At 32.5% G+C, this 27195-nt stretch overlaps 1 protein-coding gene across 3 annotated transcripts; it reads right to left on the bottom strand.

Moving 5' to 3' along the window:
* Positions 1-3729: 3729 nt before the first annotated feature.
* LOC124360640 (peptidyl-prolyl cis-trans isomerase-like 3) lies at positions 3730-26932 on the bottom strand. 3 transcript variants are annotated; one of them, XM_046814446.1, is made up of 6 exons: positions 26732-26932; positions 22642-22708; positions 21492-21566; positions 9645-9806; positions 6087-6205; positions 3730-3976 (listed from the first exon to the last, which is right to left on the bottom strand). In XM_046814446.1, exons 2-6 carry the CDS (start codon positions 22660-22662, stop codon positions 3850-3852), a joined length of 504 nt encoding a protein of 167 aa, XP_046670402.1. In that variant the 5' UTR covers positions 22663-22708; positions 26732-26932; the 3' UTR covers positions 3730-3849. The 3 variants fall into 3 exon arrangements, with proteins under 3 accessions (XP_046670402.1, XP_046670404.1, XP_046670405.1); XM_046814448.1 differs by lacking the exon at positions 22642-22708 and having other exon boundaries at positions 26732-26930; XM_046814449.1 differs by lacking the exons at positions 21492-21566; positions 22642-22708.
* Between the last annotated feature and the right edge of the window lie 263 nt (positions 26933-27195).

Raw genomic sequence — 27195 nt, 5'->3', positions numbered from 1 at the left:
ACCTTTTAGAAGTAAGGGAGGTAAAAAAATCTGTTTAGGGCTAACTGTAGGGTTCTATATTCATTGCTCAGGAAAACTAAAATATCACTAATTATGTATGCGATGGGTGCCCTAGAAACTTACTGAAGTACACAAAATAGAAAGTAAAAATGTAACCTGATAATTTTTTAACTGAAGAAAGGGTGACATGTCTAGGTGTGCATAGTCTGCACAAGTGCACAGAGTAACAAGTGTGGAGATAAGAAAAGGGCTGAAAAATGGAATGGAAAAAGTAATTAGTGCCTTTTTAATTTTGGCTGTAACTCATCCACACAATATTTGTAAAATAACCCTTTACACCCCTTTGTAAGCCCCTAAACACCTTTTTCCTTGTCTTAAAGATAGCATAAGATTCCAACAATATATGTTCCACTAATTCTTCTTCAATATAAAGTTCTCATTCATCAATTTAGCTTAATCCACTGTTCATTAAATGTTTCTAAAGAGGGCCTTGTTACGATTCCGATTATCAATCATATATCCTCTTCACTAAGGTCTAAGAGCCTAGTCCATCCTTTAGCGTAAGGAGGGATAAACATTTTTTAATGTCAGTCCTGAGGCCTTTTTCCATGTTTCAGATATGATTCTTTTATATTTCAGTTGGTCAGTTGCGATTTTATGAACAATGGTTTATGAAATGTTTCGACAAATTTCATGGAAATTATCAATTTTTAAATGCAATTAGAGAGATGATTTTCTTGTTGTTTCTTTATCACACCATCTGTCAAAACAGACAGCCACCTACTTATGTCTTCATCATGAATATTTTTCCTACCAAAACCAAAAGCACATAAACATCTTCTCACATTATGTTCTTTATTTTATATATATATATATATATATATATATATATATATAAAATTCTCATGTTACAATGTTAGTTACCTTACTCCTCCGAAAGGGCTTTACCGATTTGTACCAAATTTTATATGCATATTCAGTAGGTCTGAGAATCGGCTACTATCTATTTTCATAACCCAAAGTGTTCAGGGTGGTCCACCAATTAAATTTAGAACATAACAGTTTTCAAAGAGCCTGCATATTGAAAACTGCAAATAAGAGACAGTTACGTTTGTTATACAGCCAATAACTATTTGAAGGCGCCAAGTTAAGATTTATATTTGTGTTTAAAATAAACTATCTATGGTTGAACTTAAAGCTTGAATTTTAGACCACTTTATAATAAATTACATGTACGTGTACTTTACGTATTTTTAAATTTTGTTGTTTTTCGCAAGACACCTCAGCCTATAACAAAATTTAAATATTCTATCATTCAATTTGTAAATATGAATAGTAATTACCGTCATTAAGAAATTTTAATTATTTATTAAACGTTAGTTGAATTATAATGTGTCTGTAAAATGAACTTGATTTTTTTTATTCAACCATAAACTATTCAAATGACTGTGCTGAAATTTGACATGGATATTCTTAAAGTCCCTGGGATGAATATATGCATATTCTTATTTCTAAAATCTCTCTGGGCTACGTCCCACTGGTCTTTAAAGTAACAACATAATCCCTCTAAAGTTCTGAAAAATTAAGTAAAAGAGCATTTTTAATGTTATCAACTGTTATGTTTAAACATTGTTTATTATTTTAAATTTGTTTACATTTATAGCGAGTGAAAATATTTTTAACATCGTTTTAGATTTTAGCAATTAGGTAAGTACTTATCTTTTTTACAAAATATCCCAAAACATAAGACGGTCAGAATTTCACACCGAAGACTCTCATTGAAGCAGTTGCCAAGAACTATACTAGATGAAAATTTGCTGGACTGTGCTTTTGAACTAATGTACTAATTCCAGCTCTAAATGTTTTCTAAAATATTAATAATTTTTTTTTAGTTAAAAAGGAAACAAATGCATAGTGTCATTGTTACCGTACTTTTAGCTGTGCATTGTAAACAAATATTAAGTACTAATCTGAAAGATAATGTTACTATCTAACAAAGTAAATTAGAATAGCCCTACATATAAACTTTTAATGTATGCTCTTGATCGTGGCAACAAAGCAAACTCAACATTGGCATCAGAAATAAAATGCACTCAAACCAGTAGTGGTCATACACGTCCAGAACCTACTAAATTGTGTGCAAAGGAGCGGGTAACTGCTAGAAGTGCTGATCTGAGAGACAGTGTAGTCTGACAATTACTTTTCATTTAAACACTGTTATTAGACCTAAATTATTTGTCTTTTTACAAAAATGGAGTTATCAGAGCTGTGTATTTATATACATATACATTTTGTTGTTGTTGTTGTTTTTGTTGTTACTATTACATTGTAGAGTATTAAATTGATAACTTTGAACCTTTGCCACAATGCCATTCATGAGCTACTGATCATTGAGACTTCTTATTTGCTCAGGATGGTTTCCAGCTACAGAGCTACAAAAACTCCCACTAAGAACTAAGTTGTTTGTAATCTTACTTTCCAGATAGCTCTCATACGTAGAACTTATTGATGAAAGAGGGACTCTGAAAGACACCACATTAGACCCCTCAATATCAAAATTTTAAGGTGACCCTTGGATCCTTTTTTTCTGGAAGATATTTCACAATTCCAAAAATTCTCTCTTACGTTAAGGGTTAACCCTTTGCGATCGGTCGTCGACTATAGGTCGACCGCGGCAGTTTCGCTGAACGCTCGCATGTCGACAATAGGTCGACCGGATAATGTCACTGCTTGTTTGGCCATTTCTAACCTAATGCTGTTCGGTATTTGAGTTATTCAGTACTTTGGACTTCTATTTTGGTAACATGAATGCTACGTCGATCTTTATTCACGATATAGGAGGCATTGGAAGTGAAAATAGAAGACCAATACAACTGACGTCTGCACTTGCGCCGTGTTTACAAATATGGCTGGTCCAAGTACAAGTTTTACTGACGATGACGAAATATTACACGAATTAGATGATTGTGATAGTATTTTCAGTTAAATTAGTATCCAAAATGAAAAACAGATTATTGAAGAAGACCGTGATAGTGATTGTGAGTTGAATCATAGTGAAAATTCTTCTGGAAACATTGTGGTAAATGACGGTAACCTAGACGACGAAAGTGATGTGTTTGGATTGGAAACTTTAGGTAATGATGGGGAAGAATTTGATCAATTCGTGGATAATGTGATAGAAGTAGGACAAGGAGATGCAAATAATAGAGATAGGCCTAGCCTACAAACTAGTAGACTAAGAGGAAGAGCTAGACATGTTACCCAAAGTAGGCCTAGGGTGGACCAAGTCAAAATTATAATATATATAATGTATTATATATAATATTATATAATATAATGAATAACATGTGTCTGATGAGATCCTAGTGCCTTTTCACCTGTATTAATGTAATTTTGGTTTATTACATATGTATAAAAAAATAAAAATTATGTTTTTATATTTTTATACTTCTTTTTTATATTTTTTAAATGTTACTTAAAGTTATAAAAAAATACTATAAAATAATGTAAATATTCTTGTTAGGTTATTTACATTGATATATAAAGATAAAAAAGTTGCAGAAAAAGGGATTTAAAAGTTGCATTTGTGTATTGTCAAAGAACTGTAAACTAACAGAAATTAAATACGACCTTTAGAGGAATTAAATACAGAATTAAATAGGACAGTCGAAGCAATTTTTATTGAGACCTCAAAGGGTTAAGGAAAATCTTCAAAAACTACAATATTTTGTAAAAATAGTGTGATTATTTGTTTATTATTACAAACAATGGCAGCATCACATAGAGTGTTTATGATGTATGTCCTTACATCTGAATCAATACCTGAGCAAATCCAAATCTGAAACAACTTTACCCTGCTAGTGGGTTAGCATGTATTGTTACTCCATTTATTCTGGTGTCTGTAAGAGGTCGATAATTCTTAGGATTTACAGGTAATTTCTCCAATTCATCCAATGTATCGAATCCGTCAATCACTCTAGAAGCAGACATAACACATTAACATAAAATATTTTAAACTACAAAAATATAACACTAATTATGAATATCAATTTTTTAGCTTTAAGATAAAAAATAAAATTATGTAGGTACTAGTAAAAATTAAAAAATGTGAATTTTTCAATTATTTTGCCTATTGCTGTACTGTGAAAAATAAATTCTGAGCTGCTTGATTTACACCATCCTTATGTATGTCAGTTTAGAGGACATTCTTAAATTTAGATATTAATTTATGATAAAATACTACATCCTTAATCTTACTGCTTGTATAAAATATGGTTCTGGAGAAAACCATAACAATGTTGGAACTCTTAATAGTTTTTAAATCGTTAAAACAATGCTGAGATTTCGAACGGCCATTACCTAAAATCTATTCAAGATAACTAAACAATTTCAATGTCAAACTCAAGTTGAAATAACTTAGTTTTGTCTTCCATGTAGCATGGGAGAAAAAGTTAACTTTGGCATGCCGAGAACAGCTGTGGCAGTCCGCTATTATGACTGACATACCTGGCGCCAGTCACAAGTACGATGTTTATGGTACAACAGAAGGCACAGTGTAGTCTGTGGTACGCAGAATTGAAATCGATTGGTAGTGTGCAGTGTCAATTTCGAGTTATGTATCGAAGTCAAAACTCGCCAGATGATAAAGTAATTTGTCACTAGTTTAACCTATTTCATTAAACAGCAAGTGTATTGAAGGATATTTAACTGGCCGGCCAAAAGCAAATGATGACAAACATTGTTTATGCTGTAATTATTTGTGATTTGTCACATCTCCATGGGCAATATTTTCTGAAGTGTCACAATTATGACACCACAGATGCTACATAACACTTTTTTTCTGAGGGAAAGAGACCACGGTCCCCGCACTTGGTTGACAATTTACTTAAATCAAGACCAAAAAAGGACCTTTACGCCTCCCTTACTTAGGTTTGTGGCCTCAGAATCTGAGACTTTTACAGACGCAGATCAGATTTGAGGGCTCCTGTTCTCTGATGTTCTTGGGGCTGAGGAGATATGCTCCTAGGAATCTTTTCCGAATTGTAGATTTGGGAGAACAGTTTAGCCATATGTGCTTTGCTGATTCCTCCGCTTCTCCGCAGAGTTTGCAAATCCATCAGTCTGAATAAGGCCCACTTACACAAGGTGTTTTTGAAGGGGGCCATGTCCTGTCAGCATCCCTATTATCATTCTTATAACCTCCTTACTCTGATCAAGGAGAGATGCCCATCCTTTAGCATAAGGAGAGAAACATTTTTGATTGTCTCAATCCTGAGGCTCTACTCCAGTTAACAGATCTAATCCTCTTTTCCTAATCTTTACCGAGAGCTTATCGAACAGGTATCAAGTGCCTTCAATGCAGCCTGGCTGTCAGAAAGTATTAAGTATTTTGCTCCTTTTGGCATAATTTGTATGAGTCTTCTGGACCATGATTCTACTGCCATAACTTCCGCTTGGAAGACTGTGGCTTGTTTTCCCAGGGGCATTGCTAGGTTAGCTCCTGGTCTGTATATTCCAAATCCCACGCTAGAGTCAAGGCGTGAACCATCTGTGTAAAACTTCTGGACTCCTTTTGTAGGGTAGGTCTCCTTTTTTAATCCATTTCTCCCTTTCTTCAATTGAGACTGTATATGGTTTTTCAAAGGAATATGTCCTACCCATGGCTTCTAACACATTGGTTAGCATTTCAGCCCAAGCTATCAGAAGTTACGTTGTTCCATAGACAGTGTAATGTATACTTTAGATACATTTAGGACACAGCTGGCTATGTGCCTGTACATCTCAAAATTACTAACAGATCGTTCCTTAATCTTGTGGCCGGTGAGCCAAAAGGTTGGTCAACATATTATGTGCCATAAAATATAATTAATAAAACTGCATAGAAAAATGTATGAAAATCCAGAAAAGGGAGTGTTCCTGAACTATTAGCTATTAGACTTTTGAAGCTTTCAGACTCAATGTGTTTTCATTCTAAGAAAGCTCCTGTCATGTGAAAGCAAGTGGCCTCTTAGGCTCTCTAGGATGTCCCACAGACTGATCATACAACAACTGACACATATACATATACAGAGTAAAAGAATTCTTACTTGCCAAACAAAGTATATTTCAGATCAAGATGTGGCTGTGACTGGTAGGTGATAAAAAACTGGCTGGCATTAGTATTGGGACCATTGTTTGCCATTGAGACCATACCACGTTCAACGTGCTGTAAAATTAAATAACTGTTACATATTTGTAATCATTATTTAACATATGTAAAAGATCTATAATAAAGTTGTAACATAACATACTAATTGTAAGTTTATGGAATGTTTCAACAGACTTGAGGTATCAACTTTTAATAACTTTAATTGCATGGATGCTAAGAAACTATATATTACAAACTTTAACTACACAAACTCATAAAATGTACTACTAACATGAGACTTTGGTGTCTATAAACAAACTATTTCAATATATGCTTCATACAACCTTACTAGTGATTTTGTTAATCCTTCCCGTTCTTTCCAATAATGAATCAAGAAGTGAACACTCATGCTGTCTTGTGAATGATAAAGTAACTAGTTAATTGTACTTCTGTTCCGACTCTGACTAGTGCTGTCACCAATGAGCAGGAATTCTTTCCAGATGATTTTATCATCACCACTCTGCTATGGATTATAATAAACCCTGGGATTGACAGTGGTGGTGTTTTATGCATGTCACCTTATACTTACACATATTTAATATTATATGTAGAGCATGAAATAATCATATCATATTATATACATACATCATTGTATTTAATATTTTCTGGAATTTTTTTTTCATATAAGACAATAATTGATAAAAAAGAAAAAAACTATTAAAAAAGATTATTTTTTATCTTAATTATGAATAGTAATATTGTATACAAACCTAAAATGTACAAAAAGCACATTAATTTTAAGAAAACAAAAAATATTTTTTCAAATCACACATGAAAATAATTTCCATGTAATTACTTAAAGTTATTTCATTTTAACCTGTTAATAATTATTTATTTAAAAATTGTATATAGTTAAAAGAGCTGTATCACCCCACATTTAACTTGATTTCAAATATATCTCATAGCTTAAGTTTTTATCCATCACCATATATGTTTTCAATGTTAACACATAAGACCTTCATTGCCGTTGATCATATATACAATAAAATGGGTATTTTCAGCACATTGTTTTAGCATAAATCATATACTAATATAGGCTTATCCTTATGGAAAACCACAAAACGGATTCAAAACATTGTCCTTGCAATAGTTGTAAAATAAACATTTATTTTTAAATTTAAAACCTAATGATTTTATAGTGAATACTGACATTCATGGTTAAAAATCAACTTCTGGAAGCTTGTTAAAAAATATTTTCATAGTTTACCACTTGGGATGTTCCAAATTTGGTCAGTCAATATTAAGGAATGTCAAGCTTATTTTTATTTCTGGTGTTGTGTGTATGAATCTGGTTTCTGATGAAAAAGTTACTGAGGTTTCTTTTAATGAATAATATAATATGGTAAATGTATATATTAATTATGGTAGGTATCTGTAACTGTATAAATAGATATACACAATGATCCAATGGTGCAGCTTGACAAATGGTTATAATAACCCTCTTTTGAATGGTTAATAGATCTGAGACTGCTGCAGAATGGCCCCATAGATTCAGGCCGTAAGCAATATCTGATTGGAATAATTCAAAATATGCTGTCCTAAGGTACTCAGTACATATTATAGATCTTAACTTCCAACACAGAAAAACAACTCTCAAGTTTTTTGCTTAAACTTTTAACATGATCATTCCAACTTAATTTTGCATCAATACGCATTCCTAATAATATGACAGATTGTTGATCATTCTGAGAAAGGCTTAGTAATATATTTTGCGTTAAACTTTCATTGCAAAGAAGTTTATTAGTTGTGAACCAATTCTCAGTATTACTTTAAGCTGCAGCCATTAAACTTTCTAGATTATTATGGCACGAGAACAGAGTTGAAGTCATCACCATAGATGACAGAATTCACATCAACATATTTGTTAGATCATTAATTATCACAAGGAAAAATAAGGGTCCAAGGACAGAACCTTGCGCAACTCTCAAGGAAACATCAATTAATGATAATTGTGTCTCTCTTAAACTTACGTACTGTTTACGATTTATTAAATACAACTCAATAATTTTCATAAACTTTTTAAATATTACATAGAAGTCTAATTAAATTTAGTTAAAATACTACCTAATGGCATACAATCAAATGCTTCACTCAGATCTAATAGAGAAAGAGAAACTGACTCTTTATTTTCAAATGCCTACAACTCTTCACTAATTATTTTGGTTACTGCAGCAACTGTTGAAAGGCCTGTCCTGAATCCAAATTTGCATTCAGAATGGAGTTTAGTTGTTTCAAAATAATTATTGAGTTAATCATACATTATGGATTTGGTGACTTTGGAAAAAATAGGGACAATTGAAAGTGGGCAATAATTTTGTGCAAGATTTTTATACCCTTTTTTGTAAATTGGTGTGATCTTTGATATGTTTAACGTATTTAAAAAGTAACCAAAGTCTAAATATTTGTTTGTTATAAAAGAAAGTGGCTCCTTAATTATACCTATATTGTTTTTTCAATAAATGATTAGACTTTTAGAATTTGAGAATTTATAAACATTTTCTGAACTAAAATTTTCAAATTACAAGAATTTGGATTGATCAGTGTACTTCCTAGCAAATCATGAATGTTAGTGTTAGTGTCTGGAATTGTATTTGCCAATTTATTGACATAATGCATGAAGTGATAATTTAATTGTTCATTGTTAAGTGTGATGTTTCTAGTAGAATTTGGAAAGTGTTCTTGAGAATAATCTCCCAAGAGATTTGTCCTTGGTCTATAAACTTTTCACAGGCTATTTTTTTGGCAGTGTCGATGTGCACTATAGCTTATTTTACAAACAAGATACACATTGTATTAACTTAGATGCTCTGATCCATTCCTCAACATGTTTTTATAAATATTATATAAACTTACTTAACATATAATCTCTTTCCTGAGCAGCTTGACGATTGTACCATTTTATTTTATTTTTTCTGGAGTAGTTTACTATTACCTCGTTTCTTTTACTAACTGAAGGTAAGCAAAAATGCTGAAAATTGATATTGTACAAAAAAAAAAACTATTAAACATTGTTGATACATTTATCTTTCCTAACTAAAAATCAATAATCATATTCCATTTTTCTTTCTTCAATTCCTCAATAACAAAATTTAACATGTCTACACTTTTGTACGTATAAAAAAGAATGTTTAAGAAGTTTTGTTTTATATATATATAAACCAACTTATGTCACTGAACCAAGTGGTTCAGTGACATAAGTTTCAGTACAAACTGCTATGGAAATGTACTTAAATCTCGTGGCCGGGAGTCAAGGGCTTGTTTTTTTATCAAGGGTTTTAAAATAAGGTGTCACATGGATAGGTTACTGTTTGAAACGTTTAGTTACTCCTACAAACTGTAATTTTTTAGAGAGGACATTAATAATGTCAATCATGAGACAACACATTATAAAGGTGCATATACTGAACATTACGTGTAATTTCAAAAGATAATGTAACTACATTAGTACTTTAATTACCTTAAGATTTTCTTTAAATTCATCTTCAAACTTCCTTCCCCAAATTGAATTGCCACCTTTGCCAGTATTTGTAGGGTCTCCTGTTTGCACAATGAAGCCTTTAATGTTTCTATGAAAGAAACATCCTTTGTAATAATCACTGGCACAAAGAGCCAGAAAGTTCTGTAATCAGATGGAAACATTATTATAGCATTACTAAACCAATAGAAATTCAGGCGTGCATAATATTAGATTAAATATCTGATTAAATGTATATAAAGGCAAGCTCATTTCTTAAACAATCAAGAAGAAAAAATGTGTTTGTCACACTTTTCTATTCACAGTTTGTACCTTAATTAAATCGCTCAAAGCTGTAAGAATAAGCCTTGCACACTTAATATATAACTTTAAAAATGTTGTTACACATACATTAACTCTTTGAGTTGCAGATATTTTAATTACATATGGGTGTAAGAAGAACCGGGCTTTAGATCTTATAGTACAGCAAGAAAAACTAAACAAAAATTAGCCATTTTGACATTATCTAAAAAAACCCTCATGTTTTATTTATTTATTAACAAAAATACATGTTTTGTCAGTTTGCATTGAAATTATATTAGTTTTAGCCCTATTTGGTTTTGACCAACATTACGGTTACTCTTCTTACTTTGTCAATGGCACAGTGAAGTGGGTAAAATGGTTATCACAAGATAATCGAGTCAAGCAACATTGAGAGTGGCTCATGCTCACATGGATGACCGCTGAGTGATCCTCTCCTTGCAGGGAGTCTGCCTACCTCTGGTGAAATAAGACATTCTTTACTTTACTTTTACTTTGTTCTGATACTTGATAGTTATCCGCCTAAAGAATAAGTACATGTTCTTTAATTTTTATACTGCAAAATATATATTTATACTTGATTGAGACATCACTAGAACTTTTAGTAGGTATCCTAACGTCAGCTTGTCTTTTTATTCTTTGTTGGTTTCTAACAGTGACGTCATTACCTGTTGAAGTACAATTTCATTTTGTAAGTAGGCTATTTTGGCAGGTCATTTTTTTACTTGTTGACTGGTTAGTAAATATAAATTACGTTTATTTCATTCCATCTATTAAATAAATTAATTTAATTATTAATTTGTAGAAACTACATGAAATTTTGCATCTATGGCTATCATAGATGCTCATATTTACTTGCAAATATTGTTTTCTAAAGTATTTTATTGGTTTTCGTAGTATTTTCCATTTAAATTTAAATATATTTTTGTTAACAGATACAGAAAAACCGACTAGAACTTCTTTTAAAAAATTAAAACCATAATTTTTACAGTAATATTTGGTAAATTATCAAGAAAAAATATCATTAAATATATTTGTTTGTATTTATTTATATACAATAAGAATTTTTTAAAGTATATAAAAATTCCATTTGTTTAATAATCATGTCACATATAGTATTTTAACTTTCATATTATTCTAGATAATGCAGCAAATACATTTTTCAACTTGATCCAAACATTGGTCCAGTAAACAATTTCTAACTCACAAAACAATATTTGTTCAATAACAAATATGTTTTTGGTACATGCACAAAAAACAAACACACCTCAAAATATAAAATGTTTATAATAATTTTTCAAAACACTAGCAATGTGCATGGCCACCTAAATCATGCATTGTTCACCGTTAATTCTTGAACTAATTTGTAATTGCACTATATCAAATATACTCGTATTTTATGGAAAGATTGATCATTTTTTATATCAAAAATAACAAACTAAATTTTTATCAAAACGAACGTTACTTGAGACAGCTTCCTAAATGTATGTTGGCTTTTCTTGCACATATTGGTGATGAGTCCTGTTGGGACTCAAAGGGTTATAGAACTGTAGTTTCACTTTTAGCCACAAAAGAATGGGCTGTTGCTATTTATCTGGTGTAATTTGTTTTGAGTTACCAATGCAAAAAATAATGTTTTAATTTTTATTCGAAGTACAATACTTCAGACAATACTTTTCAATCAAAAAAATACAATAGTCATCATTTCATGAAGAACATTGATATCATCAGTGGATTGTCTGGCAGGCAGTAACATAACTGTTGTAGCGCCTAAATTGGTTGTCTCTTTTCTTAAAGCTGCAGAGCCTGGCTGGTTTTCAGTTACACACATCGTGATGCCTTTAATATTATCCTCAAACTTTTTAAAATATTTTTATCAACAACATTACAATTTGAAATGAGAGATTAAAGGTCACACCTAAGACCATACTTCAACAAGTCACACAAAGTTATCAGAACTATAACTGTTATCTAAGATTGGGTAAACTCATTTTTGCCAATGTTATTGACCCATATTCCCATATCCATATTTATTGACCCTATTTCAAACTGTAATCTCCGTTGATTTCCAAACAGAGTTCTATCCTGGAACTGAAGTTTTCTAAATCCCTTAAGACCTCTTCTCTGTTTATTGACTGAAAAGCAGCTCTGGTCTTCAGAGCTCATGGGCTTTGATGCATAAACCAAGTCTCTTAACCTTCCTTACAAGTAGTAGTCTATTCACGTTTAATCCGGGAATCTGGGTAGGTAGTTGACTGATCCACCTCTACCAATCCATTTTTGAGGATATTCTTCATCTAGAGTTTGTCACAGTGCTTCAGAGTAGTGGGCTGGCACCCCATTGTGCATAAACCACATTTCTTAGATTGTTTATTCAAGAATATTCAAGAATAAATTATGCAAGTAATCAATGAGGAAGTTCTATATATTTCTGTCCCAGTGTCCTTAAAAGAAAGGGCCAAAAATTTGGTTACCAATAATACCGCACCAAGTATTGAGGGTCCAGTAAATCTGTTTGTCTATCTCTCGCATCCAGTGGGGATTCTCAAAAGCCCAGAACATGAAGTTGTGACAGTTCACTTTTCCATTGATCTGGAAGGTTGCTACGTCACACCATAAAACCTTGCAAAAAATAATCATATTTGTTCAATTTATCACGGGCTCCCAAACGAAAATATTTTCTTAGAAGATAGTCATCTCCATTCAGTTCTTAACCCTTCATCGGGCGCTAAACGGAGTTTTCCTCCGTGTATTTTTTATTATTAAAAATAATACTACTTTTCTGATGTTGGCAGTCGTTTCCCGCAGTGTACTTCACGAGCATCTTTCGGGGAAGCGAAAAAATAGCCTCCCGCTTATCTTTGTCAAAATCTGTCAGTATGACGTCTACTTCCGTACGAGACTGGACGATTCCTCCGTGAGCGCCTTATTGTGTTTAGTTTTTATGTAGTACTTATCCGTGTGCGCCTAAATGTGTGACCTGTGATGGTTTCTTTTTAAGTTTTACAATATATTTTATTTGAATTTTGTGAAATGGAGAATGAAGACGAGAGACTTGTCAGTACAGTACCCGTGTGCTAGGGAACATTTCAGTACTGTTTATGGAGTGAACATTGTCGTTATAATAACCAGTAGGAAAATGTTTTGAAACTTTGTGTAGTATTAAAAAAAATTTTTAGTAAAGAATAAATTTTTTAGTAATAATTGACATTACATTGTATAATAACTCAAGAATTGAAGTAAGTTGTTTTTGTAAGAAGTTAAAAATTAAGTTAATTTCCATATATTATTACAGTAGGTTAAACATTTTTACAATTAATTGCATTATTCCTTAAAATAAATCATGTTTTTATTATACAATAACATTTTTTAAGATTTTGAATTTCTTATTTGGAAAATTCATTACATAAGAGAGTAATTTTTATTAAACTTCTAAAAATGAATATATTACATTGTAATTAAATCCGTAAGAATATTAAACAAATAAAAACAGTTTAAACGACTATGATATCCATTATTCGCTAACCTGGAGGAAACCTCTGTGAGCGGCTGATGGTGTTTCTAATTTTAAGCGCCTGATGGAGGGTTAATGTAATGAAATATGGTATGGGTGCATTTTATTGCCTTTAAGGATTGTGAGTACTGATTGTTGGCTAATCCCTGCATCAGTAACCACTCTTCTTAGATCTGTCATATGCATTAAACTGAATCACAGCTAAAACATCAGGCGCATTATTATCCCTTACAGGCCTAGTGAGAAAGCTTTCTCATTAGTGAATAACATATTTGACAGACAACCTCTTTATAGACACAGCACAAAATTGACGGATTAACTAAAAGAAATAAATCTGATAAGACATAATTATCAATCTCTTATCATTTCTCCCAAACTCGTTGGAAAAGATTCAGCAGTTGTTAAAGCTAAGCCTGTCCATACCGGTAGGAATTAACTGAACGTACAAACACGTACTTAGATTAATTAAAAACAGCTTAGACCATAGCTGGCTGTGCTACGAGAGCTATCCAGAAAGTAACATATGTTTTGAAATAAAGAGTTAACCAACTGAAATAGGAACATTTTATTATATATATTTAAAAGATGCACTCTATTAGGCTATTTTTCAATGTAATTCCTGTTCAAATTGAGACATTTATCATAACATGACACAAATTTTTCCATTCCAGCTTTGTAGAAATCTGCCGCTTGAGACCTTAACCCCTGATTAATGCCAGCGTAAAGTTCAGCGTCACAATCGAAGCGCTGCGTTGTGAGCCAGGTCTTCATTGCTGGAAAGAAGAGGTAGTCGTTTTGTACCAGATCTGGGCTATAAGGCAGATGATAACGTAACGATACGATAAAAAAAGTTTATTACCATGTATGTCGTACTCATGAAGGAATGTTAAGGATGCAGCAAGTTTTTGTTTTTTTATATTTTCATCTGTAAGTGGTTTTGGAACCCACCTGGCACAAAATTTGTGGTATCCAAGCTTCCCTACAGCAATTTCATGAAGTAAACTTAGTGAAATTTGTGGGAAATGTTTCGAGAGTTGTCATTGTTAATCAGTGATTATCACGAACTTTGTCATTGATTTTCAACATCAAATCTTCAGTCACTAGGCTAGGCCGACCGCTACGACTATTGTCATGAACATTGGTGTGGCCATTTTTAAAGTCAATACAACACTGCTTTATTCTGCTTTAACTCATTATTCCATTTCTATAAACTTGACACAGTTGGCGATAGATTTCAATTGGTTTATCACTAAATACTTGGTGGGATTTTCTATTGCAGCACACATTTTAATTAAAAGGAAAAAAACAATGTGAAAAGTAAAAGAGATACAGATCACACGCGACTACAGCTTGATGCGTATTGAACAGAAGAGTGTTTTGACACAAAGATGGCAGCTGTAGCCCTGCCCACTGTGCCTAACCATTCAAAAAGTTACTTTCTGCATAACTCTTGTATTTGGTTTGTTATCAAAGAAATCCATAACACATCACTAATAGATCAATTGGGGTCAACTTTAAATTTTATATGAATTCACTCTTTTAGTACATGGTATCTCTCCTTATACAGAAATTGTTTCAAAACAAGTGGTAGACACTTTTGAATACTCTATGGCAAAGGTAGGAAAACAACAGTGTACTAAATGCAACAAAACGTATTGAAAGTTAGTATTTTTGGCACCATTTCTTAACCACCTACAAAAAGCCAAACTTTAAATACTAAATTTTTTTAAAGAGAGCTATTGATAGGTATAATTAAAGTCATACCTTGCTATTTGAATTTTGTAGGCTTTACGAATTTGAAATATCTTAAATTTGAACTATTTATGAAAATTTGAAATGTGCTGATAAGTGAGAATTGTAACGTATTTTTAGAAAGAGTACTTCTTTTGTAACTTTGGATAAAAATTTGGATTTCCTAAAATGTTTAATGAGGCTACAGTTAAAAGAACTGTAAAACTGTGCAACTTGACATTTTGAACCACACTGTATACAAGAAAATTAAAACTTTTTTTCAAAATGAACAGTAAATAGAGAGACCTTTAAGGTAATCGACCTACCTTTACATTTGAAAATCTTTAAAAAATTACCTGTACCTCTACCCCAAAAGTGCCATTTTTTAGTATTTTTTGGTGTTAAAAGTAATTTTCCTGATTGATTTGGGGTCGAAATATGGAGGTTTACATTAAAAGAAAGAAGGTAGGTTTCTCAGTTCACCACTATAAAAGTCGGATGATCTGCCTCATCCTATATTTTACATTACAATCCAGACTACTACTATTATCAACCACTCAAAGAACGCCAAGATTAGTGAAAAAACCTCTTTTCTTGCCAATAAATAGAATGGATCAATATTCCAGAAACTTCAACACTGCCAATAGGCAGGCCTTGGAATATTCCTATCCTTGGCTGTTGAGGTAGAAAAATACTCTTCTATCTGACATTAGCAAACCGGAACATTCTTGATATTTCCTAAAAATTCTAGATCTATTATCTATCTAAAAATACAAATTATAGAGACAAGCAATTTTAACCAAATAAAATATTAAGACCAGAATAGATGAAATTGAAAAAGAGAACATTTATTAAATAATAACATGCAGCCTGTTAAAACAATAAACAACAATGAGGATCTAATTGCGAAAGAAAATAAGAAAAGAACTTGTACAAATTTGTGAGACAATATAAAGAAAAGACTAAACTATCTATAGGTATGAAAAAAATTTAATTACTGAAAACAAATAATACGGACGGAAAATATATAAAAAAAGATTTATTATGAAATCACCTAAAATGCAAAAACACTGGATATGCAAACACGGAATTACCAAAACAGAATTACTTCACTTCCTCCAGTTCGAACTAAGGCATTTGCATGAAGTTATTTTTGGTGGCAAAAACTTGATGAAGACATAAAGATAGTGATAAAATATTGTCAATTATGCTACCAGTCATCAAAATCTCTTCACATTGATTTTGCCAGCTCTTTCAAAAATAAACTGTTTGTGATTGTCTTTGACTTGTATAGTAAGTGGTTAGAGATAGTTTTGGTAGCTTCTAGACTCTACTGAATCTGCCAATGGTATCTGCCATATCTTAGTTGCTCCATAACATCAATCGTCCAATGGTCAGCAGCAAAAGGGCAAAAAAGATTAGCTCAGTTTTCCCATGTGACACCACACTGCTTTACCAATATGTCTCTAAGTGAGATACTGTATAGCAGGTAAATTAGAGCAATATTAGATAGGATTCACCCTGATTTCTAGCCTTATAATAAAGAAGAAAGTAGCATGTCTAAGGTGTTTCACAATTACTAACGCTCCTCACCACAAAGATTTGAAGAGAATGTTTTTGCAAAGTACTATAACCAAAGTAGGCCACGATCGATTCCTGCTAGAATCTCTTGTGTGACTGGATCATTAAGCTAATGTTTTATGACCAAAAATGAAACTGACATCATATTGATCAACTCAGACCTTGTTTAAACACTGATGAGACTTTTATTTCCCAGCCGAGTCAACCATACAAATGACAAATGACTTTATTTGTATCATAATCATAATGTACAAAAGGGTGACCTTAGCCAGAATCAGCTGATTAGAATATTCCAAGACGACAATTCCAGCAACCACTGCTAGACAGAGAAGTGCATCCTGTTCCAATGCAATTACTGGAGTTAAAGCGTGAAAAATAGGCTGAAGTTACAACAGATATTCCAGAGCTACATCATTTCCCGAGGCAGGGTGGAGTTGATATGATAATCCTATGATAGACCATGATGACTCTTGTAGATCAGTTCAACCTAATATCTCCTATAACAAAAGGTTTAGTACATGCCCTTGTCATGTTCGAGCACATCGACCGTCCTGGTAGGCTATAACTGCAGGAGTACTGTATGGGAGAAATAATGTTATGTACTGGCAAATAGATCTGCTGGAATTGTACTAATCATCTGATGTGGTATGTTTTGTTACGATTATTACTGTAGTTATAGTAGAACTTGTTTAGAGAATCAATTTTGTCTCTTATACGTTTCTAATATTTAACAGACATAAAACTCCAAGGCAGATCGGTTAATTTTCCCAAACATTGACAAAACTGGAAAGATCTCCCTAACTTAAATTCTCTAAACTGTGAAAATGTATCTGAAATTTTAGATGTGTTTCTGGAATTCATTAACACAACTATTATTATTTGTATTTATAGGTTATTTTTAATATATTATTATAACATAATAAATATTATATAACATGTCATTTCTTGAAAAACTAAATGATCTTCTTTGTATAGTTTTCACTATGAAATATGAAGTGACTGTAAATATAAATGACAAGAATAACCCCTCTATAGTCGACTTTCGGAACTTGGTTATCAGTTTTGGTATGCATATAATGTTGGAAGGATTGATTACATGTCTAGGTTGGATCAATGAGGGATCTTGCATCAACAAAATTATCATAATAATTCATCCATTAAGATGGAAAGCTGTTGTAATTTCAACCAAAGCATCTGATCATCAGTTCTGCATCTCTGGGTCTGAACTCAACTGACAGAGGTAACAGACCTACCCTGCAGCGTTCAAGGAAGGTTAGCGAAAGGAATTCAGTAACATTCTTTAAATATTGGAAAAGTAAGAACTAGCAAGATGTGTAAAATGTTTTTAAGATTGATGATTCTTTTATGTTAATTTTTAGTATATTGTGATCTGTTAACCCTTTAAGTGCAGAGTTTTCAATGGTGCTGTTATAGACGCAAATGTAGCGTGTTTTTCCCACCATGATCCACATCAGCAAAATTTTAATTTAAAAATTGCCACCACAACCTCCTGATTTGTGACATCAGTTCATGGTTGATAAGTTGACTCCGCATCCCGAACACCATCATTCTCAGAAAAGTTAAACTGCTGAATGCCTAACTCACAACAACGCATCTAGACAAACCTAAAATTGATAAAACGTCCTTATCCTGCCAAACTAATTCCTGCCATACTGATTGTATCACAATCAAAATATAAAATATAATAAATTTGCAGTATCAGCCTCAAAAATGCAATTGACTAAAAAACAATAAGATTCTGTTCCTAATGTCCAGGTAAAACTTCACCATATGCTTTTGTGATAGTTCCTTGCTGGCTGTTAGAGTGTACTAGCATTAAACAGCACTACTGTAGATTTGCACCAGTCCCCTGTGTTAACATGGACATGGCAATCAAAGGTTTACTTTTTTCCTGTTATCACTGTTTACTGTTGCGTAAACTATTCTACTAAAAAAACGTCCTTAACTGAACTGTTAGTTTTTAAAAACCTGCATAGATTGTTACTGTGTTTATAAATCTACTGTATCCCTTGTTCTGAAAGTTACAATCTAAAAATTGTGTATAATAAAAACAATATAAGAGAAGCTAAGCTTAATTATGTTAATAGTTTGGTATACAGAGCAAAGAACAAGCCTAGACAAATGTGGATTATTATTTTGTAAATAGTATGAACAAAATTGTTATCAACATTTCAAATAGTAAATGCAATGTTGGTTCTTATCTCTTCAACATATTAAACATCACTGTGAATCTTTCTTTTTCCCATGTATTGATTGGTTCACAAAGCAGTGATTGGATGTGTTTTACTTACAAAGTAAGATAATCAAATTAAGTACTTAGGTTACATCTGAAGTATTAACTTACATGATTAATAAATGCATACTTGTGAGTTTCCTCGCAAATTTAAGGTGTCTAAAATTGTACAGATACATAAGAAAGGAGATGTATTGCAACTATCGGCCTTTTGCCCTGGGTCCCACATACTCCAAGTCTGAGAGACTAATACGTAAGCAAATCATTACTTACTTAGAATCTAATAATCTTCTTTCAAAGTCAGAAAAACAACCACCCTACTTGTAATGCTGTACTTGATTTTATACAATACTGTTTAGATGGCCTTGAAACAAATTAACCTTTTTGTTTATGATAGGTTTTTGACCTCTCTAAGAACTTCAGCACTGTGTCAAACTCCCACCAATTTATTAAACTAAACGCATTAGGCTTCTATGAAAATGCAATACACCTCATCAAATCATACCTTACAGATCACGGCTTGTGTATTATATGAAAGAGCATTCTAGTGTTAAGATTACTAAATCACAGTGTACTTCAGAGTTTTCATGGGTAGGGGACTAGGTACAACCGTATCGATGTACAAACTATTTTCTGTTTAATGGAGCTATATAATATATATATTGTCATCTCAGTTACTGTGCAATGTTTGGGGGCAATAGAATGTACTCTCATGCTATATTGACCTTACAGAAAAAGATTGTTTTAGCATTGTGTAATATACCAGCCAGGACCAATTGCAGACTTTTATTTATTCAACATAATATTATGACTCTTCTGTGTATTTATATTTCTCAATATTTAATGTATACCAGGAGAATGTTACATAAATTTGAATTTAATAGTGATATACACAACTACGATACCAGAAATAAATTGAAGTTGAGGACTGAGTATCTAACTAGCAGTCATAAAAGTATACAATTACCTACCTATCAATAACGGTAATTAAATTGTAATTAACAATTTAGATTGTAATATTTTCCACTAAAGGGTAAGGATCATTTTTATACCATTTTGTTATTAAATACCAAATATTTTGTATTTGTCTGTGGGCAATAATTATTCTTGATTCTTGACCTACCTTAGAACATGGACAGGCTCTGCCAAACTGAAATTACCGTTAGCTAACAAAAATAATGAATACCTTAAAGAAGAAACACACACAACTTTTAACTTAGCAAGACAGTGCTGCAGTTCAAACGGAAAAAGTCTTTGTAAATTACATAAAAGAAAATTAACCAGATGATTCACCTACTTTAACAGTGGAAACAAGCACAAAATATCTTGTTATTACACTGGATATAAACCCAATTTCGATCCCAACCACTTCTAAAAACAAATCAATCTAAAATTCTGTAACCAGAATTTCTGTATTTTGCCTGTTTTGCAGATCTTTACAAAAATTTAAATTTTTACTTAATTTACAACCATTTTTCAAGATCTCATTTTCTTTTTATTCAGTATGAAATGTATTGGTACTTTGATACTATCCGGACAATACTATTTAAATTTTCCGACGTCAAATCATGTTGGACGATCTGGCATGACGATCATGTTGAGATTGGGGAAGTACCGATCAGAAATGCCACTGGCCATCTGGCTTAGGTGCACCCACTCTTCTCCCAACAAAAAACATCCCTCGAAATAATACCTAAATACAAGCAAGCTCAGATCAGATTAGTGCTTATTTACTTTTTGTATGTACAATACGTACATATGTATTTACCTTCTTATTAACCTAATAACAAATAGTATATAGGAACATTGCGGCCTCCTTCTCGCTACCTATTGGGAAGCAGAAAACGATAATCGATCGTCATAATTACATGTAATTTTCATTGTAAGTAAAATAAAGTCTGTTCTTTCTAATGTAACTTATTAGGTCACCAGTAAGATAAACTCATCTAAAAATAGTGGCCTCCGGATTATAACAAAGGACCAATATAATATTATCCAATATTTTACTAATGAGCATATAAGAGAAGACAAATTTGTGTACAAAATTAAAGAATGGTATGAATTACAGTTTAAATATTATTTTACACCTACAGAATTACACTACCCATATTCACAAGAATCCATGGTTAGCGAGCTAATATTCAAATAAAAATTAACTTGACAAGTCCAGAATTACATATCTAACTTGAGTCAGCCCTTTTTTATGCCTGTCGGACTGCCTGGCACAATCTTTATGTGAGAAATATTAATATTAACTAATTCAAAACAAAAAATGTTACACTGGTTTATTTAAACCTCTTGGCTAATTATCATATAAAGAATGTTTCAACTTCTTATACCACAATTCTGAAGCGAAGACTATAAAGTTACTATATATTTCATCTAAATCTGTTCTATAGTTCCAGAGATTTTGTAAATTGTAATACAATGAACACAAAACTGTTCTTACCTCACAAGTTTTGGGACAAGATTCACAAAATAGTTCTATCTTCAAGTCTCCAAGGTCTGTATGAACTGTAACAGACTAAGCAAAAATCATCTTCTTATTAATTATCTATTTATTTGTCCTTTTTTTTGCATACATGTTCCATCAAGCTATGGAAGGCTTGTGTTTAAAGACCACACATGCAACATAGAAAAAGATATAATATTTTTTGAACTTACCACAAGATAACGGAAAACCCTGGCTCAATAGTTGTATATCTAAGCATTTATGCTGCATTACCAGTTTGGTCGGTGTTTCACCCTAGTGATTTATGTATAACCACCTGTATTACTGTTACATGAAGATCTGAATACTTTTGACAAACTAAGAAACACACAAAAAGTGGGTCCAAAACATTTTATCTTGATGAGACATGGGTGGGTTTCCACCCACATACAATCTAACATTCAGTAAATACTGGCAACATGATGAAATTAATGGTGTAATGTTACATTCAGCTAATCGATTAATAGTGGTGGGTATAGGTTCAGAGGATATGTTTTTGGAGGGTAGAAGCCTGATTTATAAAGCCAACAGCACAAAAGATGACTATCACAGTCAAATAATGCTTAAAACTGAGAAGTGTGTTATATTAAACCTCAAGTTCACCCAAGTTTACAAAAAAATTCGACTCTTATTAATAATAAACACCAACCAAAGAAAACAAGGCAACTTCTCATTCTGGTACACAGACACATATGGTTGATGGATTGAGCAATCATCTAAGATCTATGATGAAAAGTCTATATGGAAAGCCATATTGTATGATTTAATGCAATGTCTAAAACTTTGAAAGAAGACATCCAAAACTGATAAATATTTATCAAGTTATGGCCACACCATGTTAAGGTTACTACAATCGAATTTGTTTGGCCTATCGTAAAGAATTATGTTTGATCAATTAATACAAATGAAATGTGTAACTTACGGGTGCTTTATGAAGCGTTACTGAAGCGCTGGCTGCTATTGAGTCAAATCATTGGGAAAGTGTTATGAACTTATTTTTAAAAAATAAAAAAGCAATACTGGGGAAAAAGTAAAGTTTAAGAAAATGTTATTGACGAAATGGTAATATGTCTCGAAATGAAGAAAATCAAGCTCTACGAGTACTTACTCTATTAATGAAAGTGATCATGTTAGTGAGGATGACATTTTATTCACACAATGGACTCAGCCTCAACCTACAGAATGAAAATTAGGCCTGTATTCAAATCAATCAAGCTATATATTCAGAATAATCATACTGTATTTTTAATGCTACATTGATACTTATTATAAATGCATACATTTTTGTGTTTCAACATTCTTTATGTCATAATATTTAAAATAATGGGTTTCATTAATATTTCTGAAAATATTTGAGTGATGTAAATTTGTTAACGAGAAATATGTAGAGCTCTTTTAATGAATCTGTGCTGTAACGGTTTATCAGTAGCCAATAGCAGAAACAGAAGTAGCACAGTTACAGTTTAGCAAGCAGCGGACTACTATAGAACAGTTTTGAGTACATTGAAGTACATTTAATCAAGATACATCAATCCAAAGCCTTCTTTGATCTCATGGGTACTAAGGCTTACAATAATACATAATAAGTTGAAATCTTTGGTGATTTAAAGGCATAAGCAAAATTATTTTTTAGAGTAAGAGACAGATATCTGATCTATATCACTCCCTCCACTCACATGAACAGCATATTGCCATATACAGAGCTACATATTGGACTCATTTATTTTTAATGTGTAACATTTACAATGAACCATTTGAAAAGGATTTAACAGGAATATAAAGAATATTTATCATTGCTAAATATAACTAGAGTAATTTAAACACAATGTTTCATAAATGGTATATCCTATCCAGAAAAAAACGTACATAATTAAAAAATCAAACATTAAGCAGAATTGGTTATGTGTATGCTATTTGAGTAATGGCCAGCCACCAGTACAATGGCAATGTAGAAGTGTTATTTCACAAGGTGACCAGACGTGTTTATCCTTCAAGTAAAGTAGTGAAGAGTAACTAAATTTAACATTGTTTTGTGGGTAACATTTAATAAATATACATAGCCTAGATATTTTTCTTTTCATCATTAAATTATTATTTTTTAAGATAAAAGAAAAGCCGAACTATACAGTAATTTGAAATACCTATAACGTACTTTGATTTCAGTAGTTACATCGAGGTTTCGTTACTCATGAATATAAATGATTCTATTGTCTTTGTGGACGCTTACTATACTGCAGGCTAATTTATCAGTGGAAATTGTGTTTTCGGTAATTGTGAATATAATAGCCGACCCAGAAAAATATGTATTTCACGTTATTACCTATTGCTATCATCCTCCTGAAGAAAACAATATTAGGTTTCAATGAGTGAAAATGACAAATAACAAAGATATAGAGAACATTAAAATTGAAAACTACTTTTCTCGCACGGAATAATATTTCATTGTTCTATGGGTATCACATGGTATTTTTACGATCGTAAGTCAACCTCTTTTGGTTGCTGCTGACGTCAGCCGTTACACCACCTTTGGATACGTAAAATAATAATAATGTTGAAATCAGTGGAATTTGACTAAAATAAAAGATGATTTTGATAACTTAGAATTTCTAACAATAAAAGTTCGTATCAGCTTGACAACAAGTGCCTCTGGCCATCAGCACCAGCATATTCGGTGCTGCCCTACGCTGATGGCGACATATGAAAGGAATCCCTTGAGGTAGTACCTATCAGTAAAAAAATGGGTACTTTGGGATCATACCGACCACACCCAGACATGAATCGTTATTTGACATTTTGTTTCTACTGATTACTAGATTAGCGTAGAACAATATTTCGTCAATATAAAACAGGTATTGTCTTATCGCAAACCCCTCCCCATCCTCAGACAGAGGTCAAAGTCGAGCGGTCTAGTAGATAACGTGATTGCAGAGTCTCGCCGCCCGTTCAGCTGGTGCGTCGCTTTGTTGTACTTCCGTGTTTTACCCCTAAATTTCTCCAAACACAAAAATTCAACAAAAACAAACATTACCAAACAAAAACTAAACTCTTTATTGAAAAAAAACACTCAAAACTTGTTTTTATTCTTGATCACACTCCGCCACCCAAAATGCGAGTGCCTCCGGCCATCAGCGCGGGCTTCGGCTGCCCCACGCTGATGTCAACGAAAGAAAAACATACCTCAAGATAGCCCCTATCTTTTGTTTTGAGATAGTACCTATCAGTAAAATATCAAATTCTAGAGGGGCTGATCAGAAATATAAATTGAATTGTAATGGAAATGCAATTATGTACCGTGCAAAAACTTAAATAATCATGTGATGCCGCGCGGCCTGCTGTAATTCTCGAGAAAGATAAGATAACAGCGAGAAAGATAAAATAACAGCGACAACAATACCGATCACAATACCTGGAAATCCTTGTTGATTGATGGAATGTTAGTTCTGTTACTCAACTACATAGTTTTATAACGTTGTAAGTTCATTGAAAAAAGTTTAAGCATTGGGGGCATATAACGGAATCTGACCCCATTGATAAGTAAGTCTGTAATTTTGTAATTAAAGAGTTGTTTTTTCGTTCTATCATGTTTGTTTCTATAAATTTAGGTAATTATCATATTAACGGCTGGAGCGGAAAAATACGAGTTTTGCGTTATTAACTTATTGGAATCGTCCTATAGAACAAAAAAAGTATAAGGTTTGATGGGGTGGAAATGAGAAATAACGAAGTTCTAGGACATAAAAAATTAAATAACTATTCAGTAATATCTCCATGTTCTACATCCATGTCTAGCGTCACGTGACCTTTTGTGACCAATGACCATGATTCAACCTCGTGATGACGTCATCGGTTGCGCCGCCATCTTTGCAAACGTACATGAAAAATAATACTGAAATGAGCAGAATTTTGATCAAAATGAACAATTGATGTTTTTCTTAATTTCGAGCAACAAATTAATTACTTGTTATCGAAATGAGACGAGTGCCTCCGGCCATCAGCGAGGGCTTCGGCAGCACCTTTGGTGCTGCCCCGCGCTGATGTCAATTAAAGAAAAACATCCCTCGAGATAGTACCTATCAGTAAAATATAAAATTCTAGAAGGGCTGATCTGAAATATAAATTGAAATGTAACTTAATGCAAAGGCAATTATGTAAAGTTAAAAAACTTAATAAATCATGAAAAACTCAAATATAAATATATAGATGGATATTAACAGAGAACACTTACCATTAGTGTGTTGGCGGATATAGCTGAGCAGCAGCAACAAAAAAGTGGATTTTTAAAAATTGCAACATTTAAAACTTCTTTTCTTACTAATTTTTCTAATTTTCCTATCGCAACGAAACAATAAAGTCTCCCGGTTTAAAAACAACACGCGACTGCACGACGAACAAATACACTCATTATTAAAAATTCCATGTTCAATTAAAAAGGAAATAATTTCGTTTCGGTTAAAACGTAAACTCTTTACATGCCCTACTAAACACTTCGACACACACTTTCACTAGGGTTGGTCGAACTAGTGGATGGTTGATTCACCTACTGAACACGATATCTTGTGAACCACTGACTCTGCCCCGGAGAACTCAGATAATAGATACGTTATCAGGCTGCTATCAGTCCCGGCCGCAGATAATATTCAAGTAAACAGATTATCCAGACACAGGACACAAACTGAACATTAAAACATTAGAAACTTAACCACTTATGAATATACCCCCTAAAATCATGTTATTTGTCATTTGCACCCCCTAGTACTATATATATTTTTTGTTCAGGAGGGTGAGCAGAATACGTTGGTAACGTCAAATTCGTGATTTGCTGCCCCGGCCTTTTATCTTACAGCTACGTAAATTTATATTTTTGTGTTCTTCATACTGGTGTGGTCGGTATAATCCCAAAGTATCAAAAAATGTTAAATGATCTGATTACAAATGCCTTCAGCCATTACTGCTTTATTAGAAACGCAACTTGAAAACACACAAACAGTGTAAATTCATCTAACTATAACTTCCTACAATCTTGCACAAAAAGTAGTTCTACTTAGAATGTAATAAAATTCATTATTGGAAGACAAGTCTAATGGGGCAGGTCATGAGAAACAGTTTTGTGTCCTAACATTGCAACTCGATAGGGAAGTGTTCAAGTAAAAACATGCCAAATCTAATGGCTTAATGTCCTAGGTGAATCTGCTGCTTACCATTTTTCAAGAAATCATCCAACAACCAACAAACATATATATAATGGTTTGTATTAAAAACATATGTATCACTGATTTATTATCAAAATATCCAACAACTGTTAAGACTACTTTAACTTCTGATTATCCACAAGATGTAAACAAACCCATGTGAAATAATAAGTTTGACTTCAAATCAAATACAAGACAACACTCAGTGTTGCCACTTGCTAAGAGTAAGCTGTCATATTACCCCCAAACCTAACCGAATATTACCAGAACTAACCTATATTACAAAACACTTCCGAATTCTCCAACAATTACACTACGTCTTTTCATTAATTATTTACATATGAAATTTTTAAAGTGTGTGTGTGCTTTTATTAGCCAATTTTCTTCAAATTCTCTCTACGAAGGCATTTATAAATAGCAATACCAACAAGAGTTATAGGACTATTTCCAGATGTGAAAACAAGACACAAACC

The sequence above is a fragment of the Homalodisca vitripennis genome, chromosome 4 (assembly GCF_021130785.1).
Source record: "Homalodisca vitripennis isolate AUS2020 chromosome 4, UT_GWSS_2.1, whole genome shotgun sequence".
Lineage (NCBI taxonomy): Eukaryota > Metazoa > Arthropoda > Insecta > Hemiptera > Cicadellidae > Homalodisca > Homalodisca vitripennis.
The sequence above is the reverse complement of the archived record's forward strand: the minus strand, read 5'-3'. Positions and strand labels throughout refer to the sequence as shown.

Coding starts and splice junctions, on each gene's coding strand:
- LOC124360640 (XM_046814446.1), bottom strand. CDS start 22,662: ATGATCACTTTCATTAATAGA. Junction 9,807..21,491: donor CTTGTCCCAAAACTTGTGAG/GTAAGAACAGTT, acceptor ATCTGATTACAG/AACTTTCTGGCTCTTTGTGC. Junction 6,206..9,644: donor AATTTAAAGAAAATCTTAAG/GTAATTAAAGTA, acceptor TTAATTTTACAG/CACGTTGAACGTGGTATGGT.